Source organism: Schistocerca gregaria, chromosome 8 (assembly GCF_023897955.1).
Source record: "Schistocerca gregaria isolate iqSchGreg1 chromosome 8, iqSchGreg1.2, whole genome shotgun sequence".
Taxonomy (NCBI): domain Eukaryota; kingdom Metazoa; phylum Arthropoda; class Insecta; order Orthoptera; family Acrididae; genus Schistocerca; species Schistocerca gregaria.
The window spans coordinates 81,775,920-81,790,598 of record NC_064927.1 but is presented as its reverse complement, the minus strand read 5'-3'; the positions used below and the strand labels follow the sequence as shown (position 1 = coordinate 81,790,598).

The window sequence follows — 14,679 nt, the reverse complement described above, 5'->3', positions numbered from 1 at the left end:
TGAATAAAAATCGGGAGCGGGCCCCTAAGACCCCACCCATGAAGTGTGGCCAGGATGTGATATCGCCAAGTCGTATCGTACGCCTCCCGCATGTCGAAGAAGACGGCAACCAGATGTTGGCGGCGTGCAAAGGCTGTACGGACGGCAGCAGACTCTAGGGAGACCAGATTATCGACGGCAGAGCGGCCTTTGCGGAACCCACCCTGAGACGGAGCCAGAAGGCCTCGAGACTCGAGGAGCCAACTCAACCTCCGGCTCACCATACGTTCTAGCAACTTGCAAAGAACGTTGGTGAGGCTTATGGGGCGGTAGCTGTCCACCTCCAGCGGGTTCTTGCCAGGTTTCAACACGGGGAGGACGATGCTTTCTCGCCATTGAGACGGGAACACACCCTCAACCCAGATGCGGTTGAAAACATCTAGGAGGCGTCGCTTGCAATTCACAGAGAGGTGTTTCAGCATCTGGCTGTGGATGCGGTCTGGCCCAGGAGCCGTATCAGGGCAAGCAGATAGGGCACTCTGGAATTCCCAGTCGCTGAAAGGAGCATTGTACGACTCCGCGTGGCGCGTGTGAAAGGAAAGCCTCCAACTTTCCAACCGCTCTTTCCGGGAGCGGAAGGCCAGTGGGTAATTCGTAGATGCGGAACACTGAGCAAAATGCGCTGCTAACCAGTCCGCAATCGTGTCGGAGTCAGTACACACCACTCCATTCAGCGAAAGCCCAGGGACAGAGACAGGCGGCCGATAGCCATGGAGTCGCCTAATCTTAGCCCAAACCTGCGATGCAGAGGTACGGACGCCAATGGTGGAAACATACCGTTCCCAGCACTCCTGCTTCCGTTGGCGAATAAGGCGTCGGGCACGGGCACGGAGCTGTTTAAAAACGATGAGGTTCGCCAAGGACGGGTGCCGCTTATGGCGTTGAAGAGCCCGCCGGCGATCTCTAATCGCCTCTGCGATCTCGGGCGCCCACCAAGGCACAGTCCTCCTCCGAGGGGACCCGGATGAACAGGGCAGATGCCGCCGCAGAAACGATGCCGGTGGTGACCGACTGAACCACCGCATCAATGGTGTCAGGGGAAGGAGGTGCGATAGTGGCGAGAGAGGAGAACAAGCCCCAATCAGCCTTATTCAGAGCCCATCTGGAGGGGCGTTCAGAAGAGTGACGCTGTGGTAGTGACAGAAAGATGGGGAAACGGTCACTACCACATAAGTCGTCATGGACACTCCAGTGGATGGATGGTGAAAGTCCGGGGCTGCAGATAGAAAGGTCGATGGCCGAAAATGTGCCATGGACGACGCTGAAATGTGTCGGCTCTCCCGTGTTTAAGAGGCAGAGGTCAAGCTGCGAGAGAAGAGTCTCGACATCTCTACCCCGGCCAGTAATCGCAGCGCTACCCCACAGGGGGTTATGGGCGTTAAAGTCGCCCAGTAACACAAAAGGAGGAGGCAGTTGTGCTATCAATGCAGCCAACACATGACGCGAGACATCACCATCTGGCGGAAGATACAAACTGCGGACAGTAATAGGCTGAGGCGTCCACATCCTTACAGCAACAGCCTCTAAAGGTGTGTGAAGAGGTACACATTCGCTGTAGACAGAGTTAAGGATGTAGACGCAGACTCCACCAGATACCCTCTCATAAGCTGCCCGGTTCTTGTAATAACCCCGATACCCACGTAGGGCAGGGGTCCGCATTGCCGGAAACCAAGTTTCCTGTAGGGCAATGCAGAGGAAAGGGTGACTGCTGATGAGTTGGCGAAGCTCAGCAAGGTGGTGGAAAAAAGCGCTGCAGTTCCACTGGAGTATTGCTTTGTCCATGTCCGAAAAAGGCGTGAAGGGGCCGAGGAGGCAGATCACGCCACTGGGTTACCTGCTGCCACCGATGGAGGACCAGTACAATCTGCTTCCATGGCGTCTGAGGGTCCAGCGAGATCCAGGTCCTCAGCGGACGCCCGGATCTCCACCTTATCCCCGGACGCAGAGCCTGTAGGGAGCAGTGGGGTGGATGCCACCGCGTGGTCCTTGGCCTTAGAGGACTTCTTCTTCGTCTTGTCTCTCTGGTCCTTGGGTTTCATTGGCTGGGAGGGCTCCAGCGAGTCAGTCTCCGGGACGGAGGAGGAGCGGGAAGCCCTGCGATCAGCCGCTGGTCTGCTTTTCTTCCATTGGCTGACGTCACCCTTCCCAGAGGCGGAAACCTGGGAAGGAAGGGACCCAAGGGACCCTTTCCGTGCTATTCGAGCAGGGGAAGTTTGAGGCTTCCCCAGCTTAGAAGTGGGGACTGATGTCCCCGATGGTTGGGGGGTTGCTGCTCCTGAGGCAGGTAGTGCAAGAGCAGCAGGGAGTGAAGTGCCCCCCCCACCATCAAGGGGGCAGGCGTAGCATTCCGGCTCTGAGAAGTGGCAGTCTGAGGGAGAGCTAATGGGGCCATAACAGTAGTAGCCGCGGCGTAAGAGGCAGGCATTCGAACAGGATGGAGGCGTTCGAACTTCTGCCTGGCCTCAGTGTATGTCAGGCGGTCCAGGGTCTTATACTCCATGATTTTGCGCTCTTTCTGGTAGATCCTGCAGTCCGGCGAGCAAGGTGAGTGGTGCTCTCCGCAGTTTACACAGATGGGAGGCAGAGCACATGGAGTATCGGGATGTGATGGGCGTCCACAATCTCGACATGTGAGGCCGGAAGTACAGCGGGAAGACATATGCCCGAACTTCCAGCACTTAAAGCACCGCATCGGGGGAGGGATATATGGCTTGACGTCACAACGATAGACCATCACCTTGACCTTCTCAGGTAAAGTATCACCCTCGAAGGTCAAGATGAAGGCACCGGTGGCAACCTGCTTATCCCTTGGACCACGATGTACGCGCCGGACGAAGTGAACACCTCGCCGCTCTAAATTGGCGTGAAGCTCGTCATCGGACTGCAATAGAAGGTCCCGATGGAATATTATGCCCTGGACCATATTAAGACTCTTATGGGGCGTGATTGTAACCGGAACATCCCCCAGCTTGTTACAATCGAGTAACCGGCGGGACTGGGCGGAGGACGCCGATTTGATCAAAACCGAGCCCGAGCGCATTTTGGACAAGCCCTCCACCTCCCCGAACTTGTCCTCTAAGTGCTCGACGAAGAACTGAGGCTTCATGGATGTAAAGGATTCACCATCAGCTCTCGTACACACCAGGTAGCGGGGCGAGTATGGTTCGTTGGCATCCTTAGTCTTTCGTTCCTCCCATGGTGTAGCCAGGGAGGGGAACGATTTGGGGTCATATGTAGTTGCGTTGTATTGAGCCCTGGAACGCTTAGAGACTGCTGGCGGCTGGCCACCAGCAAGAGATGATGTACCACGCTTCATTGCGGGTCATCCGCCCTGATGCCACCTACTCCGACCAAGGGCCCTCCCCACGGGCGCCACCCAGCCTTAGCAACGACCACCTGGCAGGATGGCCATTGCCGGGAGTCCCAATGCCCCAAGGAGATAGGCATCTACTCCTTGGCATACGTGGGGAGTTAACGGCGCTGGCATCAGCAGAGCGATCCCTGTGTAGTCAGGGGGCTACAACCAACAGGGTACATGGCGGCCCCACCACAACGGACTGGCTACCGTGCTGGATTTCAGGTGATGTAGTCCAATATCGTCATTGGCGCATAAAGCGGCACAGCATAGCAGACTGCAAGAAACCGCACCCAAGAACAAATCCATGCCCAAGAGATGGTAGGTGAGCGGGACTGCTAAGCGATGACGACAAACCTGGCTAGAGATGGTAATGCTTGATGGACACATCGCTCCTTGTAAGGCGCCCTTCCCCAATCGGCTCGCTCTTCGGAAAATTTAGAAGGATGGAGGTCAAACCCGTTAGGGGACCATCTCACAAGGCCAAAACGTTTGAGACTCCTTTTAGTCGCCTCTTACGCCAGGCAGGAATACCGTGGGCCTATTCTTACCCCCGAACCCACAGGGGGCTTTATCTCCTCTAACGCAATCAATTGCTGTGCTGGAACACTGGGGATTGAAGATGCTAATTGCTGAATGGTTTCCAACCGACCTATCAGCTCCACCAGAGGAGGAGGAGGAGGAGGAGGATTCACACTAACCACATCACTGTCATCTTCAGAATCTTCAATGGGTGAATTGCTCTTTAACTCCTTGACGATAGATTCGTTGGTATATGCTTCAAACACCAACATCTCATCATCCACTGACAAGTATTCAACTACTGAAACATCTGTGGTTTCACCAGTAACTGCTGAATAAATCTCCAGATCGCTTTGAATATCATCCTGCGTTATTTAATCTACCACAACATTCTCACCAACATCTTCACTTTCAGAATTTTTTGCATTTTTTCAACAGTTCACAATCACATTCACTTGTACACTGTTCCAGGAACTACCAATCATGTCAAGCCTGCTTCACACTGAAGCTGTAGGAATTGCTCACCTTTCTTTCAAGTTTGTGATCAAGTGTTGAACTGAACTTGAATGGTATTTTGTCTTGAAGTTCTTAATTGTCCCCATATCCAGAGGCTGAAGAATCGAAATACAGTTCATAGGAAAGTCGCAGAGTTAAACGTTCTTCAAGGTTGGCATGTTATGCACACAAGAAATTATCCAGTAGCAATGCAATTTTCTTAGTCTTCACTGAAATCTCTTTATGAAGTGAAAGCACTCTCACTAAAAAGAGTAGACACCAATTTGCCTTGTAATTTACTGCAATAAACGAAATCACATTTACAATATGACTGTAGCAAAACATTACAGCCAAAGCTATACTGTACTAAATTAACTTATTAATTAATGGAGAGTAAACTAAAACGTATGTACCCTCATACCTGGTAAGCTTCTTACATTTCTGAAGAACCGTGTGTTTTGTGATTGTTTGATCACCAGTAGTGTCAATTTGTGTGTCCCTGACGTGTTGCTTCAGAGAAGGACAGTTAGGCATACTTTAGACTGCTTCCCTCCTTCACATTTTTCTCCCCACTAAAGGTCATCATCTTCTCTGGCTTCAGTTGATAAAATAATCCTGTCTCATCTGCATAGTAAAAGTTTTCAGGACTGTACTTTTCTAATAGTTTACACATGGTATTTTCCTGCAAATTCTGTGTCACCTAAAGGTGCTGATTTTTCTTCTCCTGAAATCACTTTAAAAATGATCCCATGCCTGTCCTTAAATCATTACAACCACCCATTACTTGCCTTAAAATTAGAATTGCCAAGCAACTTAGTGAAATCTAAGGCTTTTTGACATATCAATTGACCATTAATTGGTACATTCTGCACATGCACCTCATTAAACCACCGCATTGTAGCACTGTCCACATTGTCAGCAGCTGCCGTCTTCATTCTTTTTTCTTGAAGGGTTTAAATTTGCTACCTACAAAGCTTTTTTAAATTTCTTTCACTTTTTAAGAAATTTATATGACTTTGATTGTGTAAGTCCATACTTTTTGCCATGTCTATTTGTTTCACTCCATTACAGTGTCTTTGAAAACCTCCTTTTTTGTCTCCAACCTTATTTTTTCAGAGTTCCAGCCATTGTCCAAATATCAGTGAAGACCAAAGTGTTTACCTCTAATAAAAACATTCACAGATCGCAAAAATCAGAGAGATAAGCTTTGTATCAACCCAACAAAAAACTTTTGTCTGCTACTGAAACTCAATAATGGACAAACTAAACATTCATTCCACCAAAGGACCTCTTTGAAATTTGCCACTCAGCAAGCTCGCCCACAGCTGTACGCTATTCTCTTTACTACTAGAATGAATACAGTACTGTAGTATGTAGTGAAGCTTCTGGAAATAAAGTGCCAAAGTAGCTAAATAAACAATACCTACTGCTATAGTGAGCTGCTTAGAAGTAGGAAAGAGTAAATTCCTTGAAATTTTGTCTTGGTAATTGCACAGTGTTGCCAAATTTGTCGTCATCGTAATGAGAGATAATGAACATAATACATATAGGAAACCGGCTGGCACCATATAAAATTATCACTGTACCCGGGTTTATCGTTGTATTTATAAACGTTATATGGAGGTTTGTCTGTATATATAATATATTGGTGTAGTAATAGCACCTTTATGACCATTAAACCTTGCTTGTAATTCATATATGTCAAACAACATAACAAAATCTATCGTATAGTGTCTTCAGGTAAGTAAAAAGTTTGTTAGATTTATGGTGCTATTTCAAATTTTGTGCTATTCAGCTTTGATGAAAAAATTATCATCAGATACTTTTTTATCCATCTCTCTTTTCTTTCTTTAGACACCTGTAAAAATTTTCTCAGACGATCAGTTATTGAATGGCTATGTGATTAAATTTAAATTTACGTAGAGTTTCTCAAGTGTGTGTTCACTTAATGACTGGAGCACATTGTGTAGAGAAAGTCTTCAAACAATTAATAGAATGTAAGTAAGTTCAGCTGTAGTTCATTTCATGTCTTCAGACAGACATTTGCTCTTCAAGGTGGCTGTTTCGAAATGACTAGACTAGTTAAGTCAGAATTTTACTTCTAAATATCACACTAATGCTGTGTATTCAGTCATTCAAGGTGGTGATTAGTCATACTGTGATCATAAATGTCAGTGCATGAGCTACTCCCTAAAATAACTGATAGCAATTACATTATATATACTGTTTGCTTTGTAGATCCTTTACAAAGAAATAATCATAAAGGTAGAATATATATCTGAAAACCATATATCGACATGCACACAAACTCGCGCGCTCACACACACACACACACACACACACACACACACACACACACACACACACACACACACAAAATGACTTTTTTTATATTTTTATTGATTTACTTTTTTCATTGATCTTGAGCGAAATGATCTTTAAGGATGTGGAACAAATCAAAAATGCTAATTATATTTTCATTTACAAATTAACACAACATATCACAGACACCTAACTCTAGGATGGAGTGTAACAATACTGTGAAAAGTTGCTACTCACCATACAGCACAGATGCTGAGTCACAGACAGGCACAACAAAAAGTCTGTCACAAATATAGCTTTCGGCCAGTAAGGCCTTTGTCAAAATTAGACCCCCCCCCCCCACACACACACACAAAACTCAAACACATGACTGCAGTCTCAGGCAACTGAGGCCACTCTCACACATCTAAATATATACATTTTGAAGTGCAACCCTAGGCTATAGCATGACATTATCAAAAGAAAGAAGTTTACAGTGATTGTTTACATAGGCTGCATTACTACACTGCAGAAGCCCGGTCTTGTACATTTTGAGATATTGATTACAGTACGAGTGGGTACCCAAAAGCACAAACAAATTTTTTAGTGAGCAGAGCTTTTGTAGTTCCAAGTTTTGCACACTAAGAGCAAACATTTCAGAGTCAGTTCTTTTATTTTGTTTTTGGGTGCAAAAACAACTAAGGTTATAAGCACCCATGAAATAACCTTAGAACACCAGGAAGTGAAAGGACTTAGAAATGACAATACATTAAGCCCAGTCGATGGAAAGAACATGAGCTAATAACAAGAAAGTCCTTGTGTAGAAAGGTCCACAAAATATGCTCCAGAGGCAGCAGAGGTCCCGAACGAAAGATTACATGTCCTTTGCCATATTTGTATAATGCATAACACAATAAACAGCCCACACATGATTCACTAAAACAGCTGATAACTCAGACAGCAAACATATATGAGAGCATAAGAGGTTAAAAAATGAAATTCAGCCAGGAAATGGCAAACCAAAGGTTGACGACAATGAGCAAGCACAAAGTGGTGAGGGATCACAACTTACCAAATAAGAATGGCTAAAACAATAATGCCCAATATGCAAAATAGCTAGTATGATCATGTGGTGGGAGGACTGAGAGGAGGTTCGCCAAGGTTTAATTCCCTGAAGCTTGTTCCTGTGAAGTGGTGGCCCGCGGCGATGCCAAAGTGACACCACCTGCCAACAAATAGCAATACAGAGATCATCCGAAGGAATGAAAGAGCTAATGGACTGATGTAGGAGGACTGCAGCCTTGACAACAGTGTCAACATCCTCATTTCCTGTCAAACCAATGTGACCAGCAACTCGCATGAATGTCACACTGGCTCCCTCAAAAGTGAGCTCTCTTGTACTTGTTGCACTAAGGGATGGGCTGTTTACAGCACACAGAGGCTCTTAAGGGCACTGAGAATTGGAGAATATAATACAATTAAAAAGCCTGTCATCAGATGTACTGGTGGTCTGACAGGGCAATGAACTCTGCTGTAAATATTGAACAGAAGCTATTGGTGTATACGAAGGTGCTGTCACTAAGTTGTGTGCAGAGGTCAAGAAAATTACTGCAATAGGTCAAATCTGGAATAATTTCCTTAGGAAGTGAATGAAGATGATCACAGGCTGCTGCATGAAGCCAAGGTGGTGAAGAGTTTACACACATTGGGAATGTGGCAGGTAGCATGAAGTTAAGCTGCTTGATTAGGAGCCAAAAGTGAACTCCAGGAGGTAACAGCGGAGAGGGATGTGCTCCATACCGGCAGTTAAGGGAGTCATCGAAAAATGAGATGTAGGATGGGTGGGTAGGCATGGCAGACAAACAGCATGCGTATTTGCAGAGGAGGACATCATGCTGGTATGACAGTAGTAGTTCGGCAGCTTCTGCATAGAGACTCTTAACCAGGCTAGCGTAAAAGGTGCCATTGGTCACACAGGCTCCACGATGGCAGATTGTATCGAGACGGCATAAGATTGGATTGTATCAAGGGGTGTAAGTTGAACAGATGTGAAGATGAATAAATGAAACACCCATAGTCTAGTTTTCAACAAACCAGGTATTGGTACAAATGGAGAAGGGTGTTCTGAACTGCTCCCCAGTAAGCACCGCTTAGAACACTTAGTACACTGCGAGACAGGGTACAGCTGCAACCAGGAAAGACATATGAGGACCAAGAAAGTTTTCTATCAAGCATGAGCTCCAGGAATTTCATAGTTCCGGCAAACAGAAGAGCAACAGGCCCAAGGCGTAAAGATAGTGGAAGAAACTAACAGCACCACCAGAAATTTAAAAAATTGTTCCGTCAGTGAAAAGGTGAAAGCCATTGTCAATGCTCAGTAAGTAAAGACGATCAAGACATTGCTGAAAGGGGTGCTCAAGGAACTTAGAGAACTGCAGTAGATCAGTCACTGACGATAAGGGAGCTAGAGATGCCAGTTAATGGCTGTAGCAAAGAGTACATCAATCAGGACAAAGCCTTGAGGCACCCCTTTCTCCTGAATGAAGGTGTCTGACAAAATCAAAACCACACATATCTTGAAAACTTGGTGTTTTAAAAATTCCTGAAGGAAACGGCGCAGGCAGCATCGGTAGTCCCGCTAGTATAGAGTGCAGTGGATACCAGTCCTCCAGCAGGTGTCATAGGGTTTCTCCAAATCAAAAAAACATGGCCATAGTCTGGTATTTCCACAGAGTTGGTAAGCAGAGTGCTATCACTGAAGAATGTCAGGGCTAGTCTCTGCAGAGATTATAGTGACAACTGTTTTGTGTGATTTTCATTGTTGCAATAGCTGACTTCTGTGAACAGTGTCGGTAAATTAGGCTTTTTACTAAGAACTCGTGAAATGTTAACAGCAGCATATAACAACAATGCTATGGGGTAAACTCAAGTGTTTGGGTGGTTTTCTCGTCCCTGGGAACCATTTTCGAAATGGTGAAATGTCAATGGATGACAAACGTCATTATGGGTGTCCGTCCATAATCTGATCACATGAAAATGTTGAAAACATTTGGCAATCATCAACAAAGATCAACAGTGGCCCATTTAAAAAAATTGTGGAACTGTCAGGAATAACTTGGAGTACAGTGCAGCAAACAGTGACAGAAGAATTTGGAATGAAAAGTGTGTGTACGAAATTCGTGCTCTGACTGCTGAACTAAAGTCCCAAAATGATCCAAACTTCATTTAAAAAATCATCACAAGTGACAAAATTTGGTTCTATGCTTATGATCCTGAATCAAACCAATAATCAAGCAAGTGGATGACTTCGAGTTTGCCTCACCCCCAAGAAAGCTCGTCAGGTGAAATCAAACATTAAAACAATTCTGACTGCTTTTTCCAGCATGAGAGGGGTCCTCAATTCAGAGTTGTTACTCAAGTCAAATATGTCACAAATGTGGTTGTTATGCATGCAAAACTTAATTCACGTAGCTGCATTTTGAAATTAACAGCTTTAAACTATATTTTTGTTGATCTGCTGGAACATCTATTTAAGTTGATAGGGAAACATGTATTTCTTTACAAAATTGAATGGCGTAAAATCAAACCTGGTTCAGATGGTATTCAGAAACAAGTACATTTTAATGTTAGGTAAAGTTCGCTTGAACATGCTTTCAATTGGCCAAAACTGCATTAATGAAGAAGACTTGTGATGAATTGATTCAAATGTTCAAAAATACAAATAATTTGATGTGAATTCCAAACAGCTAAAAGTTAGTTTTCCACCAAAAATTCGGCAACTCAGTCACAGTGCCCCCAAAAAACATGCCAGATGGCCAAAACGCCTTGCTGTTACAGTATTTTGCTGCAGCCCTACCAAAATACTTGACTCCTTTTTTTTATTTTTGGAAAATAACTTCACCCAAAAGTAAAAGCTCGCATGGAATTAATGTCATTTCCAACAAAGTACTAAAAGCTTGTTCCAAACAAATAAGAGGGATTCTCAGCCACATATGTAGTAACTCACTGAAGCAGGGCATTTTTCCAGATAGACTGAGATACACTATTGTTAAACCATTGCATAAAAGGGAGATAGATCTGATGCTAACAATCACCGCCCAATCTCACTTCTGACAGCTTTATCCGAAATTCTTGAAAAAGTAATGTATTCAAGAATAGCATCGCATACTTGTAAAAATGACGTACTAACAAAATGTCCATTTGGTTTCCAGAAAGGCTTTTGAACAGAAAATGCTGTATACTGTGATGTCGGTGACATTCGTTACGTTATACACGAAAGAAATTACATATATATTTTTATTTTTAACTTATCACCATGATTCTTTCTCTCAGGGATATTGTCTTTTCTTATCACCTTTAGTTACGTGCATAATTAAATATGAAACGGGTTCCTGAGGAGCCTCAGTTATTCATGTACCAACTTTAGATTTTGAACGTGATGACTAAAATAAAGTTGCCGTTAACTGAATTGAATGTAATTTTGTTAATTTCTGTTTATTGATTGCAAAGCAAGGGTTGAGAGAATTTCGATTGTTGCCGTGGAGCGACCAAGATAAAACTTACTGAACTCATGGAATCTGTATAATTCAAAAACATGACATCAGCCTAAATTATCTGTCGCAATTTAAAAAGGGAGCTTCTCGCAGCGCAAATTACTGAAGAAATGCTTATTAAAAACAGTTAGCCACTGCGAGCATTTGAGGTGACAACTATTACAAAGCAATTCATTTTGTGATAGTAATAACAGGTTTATTATAGCAGAAATACGAATAACTTACATGAGTATGTGTAGCCGCTCAATGGCTGCCTTCGGTGTTGCGAAACAAAATAGTGTTATGTCGCATAAAATACGTCCTTCGTCCCCGGCCGTAAAATCGCGTCTCTTTTCGATCTTTATTTTTTCTTTATTGTATTTTGTTTCCCCATCGGGGCGGGCGCGCTGCTCTTCTGCCGAAAGACAGAACAAACAATAGAAGACAGTGAAAAATATACAAAGGAGGGAATATGGTGAACATACATATAAAAAAAGGGGTGGGGGCATTATGGAAGGCAATAGACAAAAAAAGGGGGGACTGTAAAATAGAGATAAAAAACTGTTTAAAAGTAGGGCACACACGAAGCCACACACTGCGACAATTAAAAGAACACGAGGCACAGTATGACTGGAGCATAAAAAGTATCGACGGATGGCGTTACACATAACATCCTTTTCTTTATTTTCATAGACTTTAAATTAAGATGCTACTCTTAAATTATCTCTGCATATCAGTTGTTTCAAGAACATTAACTATATCTTTTACACTAATTATATTCATAAAATTCTTTAACTGCGGTTTACAACCGATAAAAATGTCAATACATATGTGATGTACTGTCACAATACGCTTTCACTTATCAAATAGTAAATGCATTCAATAATTGAACATCACCCACTGCGATATTTTGTGATCTCCCAAAGGCTTTTGATTATGTGAATCGTGAAATTCTTCTAGATAAGCTTAACTATTGCGGTATGAGTGAGACGGCGCACAAATGGTTTAATTCATACTTAACTGGAAGAATGCAGAAGGTTGAAATTAACAGTGCAGATAGCCTGCAAAAACCAGCACAGTCCCCTAACTGGGGAGATATCAAGAATGGCGTCCCACAGGGCTCAGTCTTGGGTCCCTTATTGTTCTTAATATATATTAAAGACTTGCTACTCTATATTCATGAAGATGCAAAGCCAGTTCTTTTTGCTGATGATACAAGTATAGTAATCTCACCTAACAAGCAAGAATCAGCTGAGGAAATTGGAAATGATGTCTTTCAGAAAATTATCACGTGGTTCTCTGCAAATGGACTCTCACTAAATTTCGAGAAAACACAGTTTATACAATTCTGTACAGTAAATTGCATAACATCATTGATAAATATTGACTATGGACAGAAATCTGTTGCTAAGGTAGAATTCTGGGTGTGTGCATCGATAAGAAATTGAATTGGAAGAAACACATCGATGATCTGCTGAAACGGCTAGGTTCAGCTACTTATGCAGTTAGGGTTATGGCAAATTTTGGTGATAAACATATCAGTAAATTTGCCTACTATGTCTATTTTCATTCACTTCTTTCATCAAGCATTATATTTTGGGGCAATCCGTCATCAAGAGACAAAGTATTCATTGCACAAAAGCGTGTAGTCAGAATAATAGCTGGAGCCCAACCAAAATCACCTCGCAGACATTTATTTAAGCAACTCGAGATATTCACAAAACCTTCGCAATACATATATGCGTTTATTAAATTTGTCATTAATAACCGATCCCAATTTTTTTTAAAAAAAAGTTAAGTGTATAGCTACAACACTAGAAGAAAGGGTGATCTTCACTATTCTGGATTATATCTCACCATTATAGCCAACCAATATTTAAATGCAAATTAAAAGAATTTTCGAATGATAACTTAGATATGAAGTAGTACCTGTAAAAAAATATTTTGTGTAAAGAAAACTTCTGTTAAAATGAATATTCCACATCATTACGAAATGTATTCATAACAAGGATAAATCTATAAATGTATCTATTAACGGTAAAGCTGCTGATAGCTCAACAAAGACAACAATTAAATTGCGGTACGATGTATATAACATTACATACGAGTGACTAAAGTGTGAATGGTGAAAAAAATTTTGAATCGATAATACAAAAAAATAGATGTTGCGAGCAAAATTTCTTTCAGTTCCAGAAATAGTAATTAGTCACGGTTTACTTTCCTGAACTCGATTACTTATTCGATTCATTGTTTTCAATTACATCGATTCATCGATATCAATTGCTTAACATAAACATTCATTTGAGTGCAGCATGTCCGTGTCATAGTTTTACGGTCTTACTGCAAACATCCAGATTCTTTCTGAAATAAATATAAACATCTGCGACATGTAATATTACTTCCCTTTTGACTTTTGCTCCAAAATATAGGTATTCAGAAACTATTTGAAAAAGGCTGTAATATTGGGACTGGCTGTATATGTTGCATGAAAGTATTACGGGGCGTTAAACGCCAACCTTCGTGTTTTGATACTGTTGTTCATTAATTTGGAAAATAACATTTAGTGCTGCAGTGATCATAATCGTTAATAAATTCGATACCGACACGTGGCAGCGTATTGTCAAAATAACAGTGCTGTACACGTTGACGCAAGGAGTGGGTTACATTAGTTTTTCTATTGAAAATTCGATATGAAGTATGAGTACTGTAAAACTGATTTCATCTACGAAACATCACGTAGTGACAGTAGTGTTCAAAGTGGAAGTGTATTCGATTCAGCGTTGCAAAATACTTGGAAAGCCGCGTTGGAGCGAGGCGTCTTCCGATACGTTTTGAATATACAACATTCTAAAATTCTAGAGGGAAAATTTTCTTTTGTGGCACAGGTGAGAAACAATAAAAGACCTATAAGAAACGCTACAGCCAATATTGTTTCATTAATCTGGCATTTTTGCATAAACTGTAATCAGTTAAATACAGATCGCGCTCTTAAAAGGAGGGCCCCCGAGGAAATAACAAGCCTGACGCAGCCCTTTGACCACGACAGATTTAATTTTACGAAAATAGACGAGACTGAAATACTTTTTGAGCTGAGAAGAAAATGTGACACATCAACAAATAGGCATTGTGTGATAATTAATGAGAGCCCACTAGAGTTTGGGCATTGTTTACTTTTACCCTCACGGCTGAACTGCTTACCACAAATTGCTACACAACATAGTCTGCAGCTGGCAATAGAAGTTATGCTTCTTAGTTCAAATCCGTAAGTATCTCCTTAATGAGTTAACAACAGTTTCGTGATTTTAATATTACTGTCGTCTTGACTAGGGGTTAGACTTGTTTCATTGTTAAATGGTTTGAAAAACTACTAAGTATGTTGAAATATTATCAGAATCAGTTAGGAAGTGCCCAAGATTTTTCGTTGACAGTTTCTGC

General features: G+C 42.6%; 1 protein-coding gene across 1 annotated transcript in view; it reads left to right on the top strand.

Annotated features, from left to right (window-relative positions):
• Positions 1-13,561: 13,561 nt before the first annotated feature.
• The window catches only part of LOC126284881 (GDP-D-glucose phosphorylase 1), a 104,340-nt gene continuing 103,222 nt past the window's right edge, over positions 13,562-14,679 (top strand). Inside the window, exons 1-2 of the mRNA XM_049984133.1 lie at positions 13,562-14,129; positions 14,214-14,506. Of these exons, the coding sequence (XP_049840090.1) occupies positions 13,935-14,129; positions 14,214-14,506 (488 nt within the window). The 5' untranslated portion in view covers positions 13,562-13,934. The remainder of the gene's footprint in view (positions 14,130-14,213; positions 14,507-14,679) is intronic.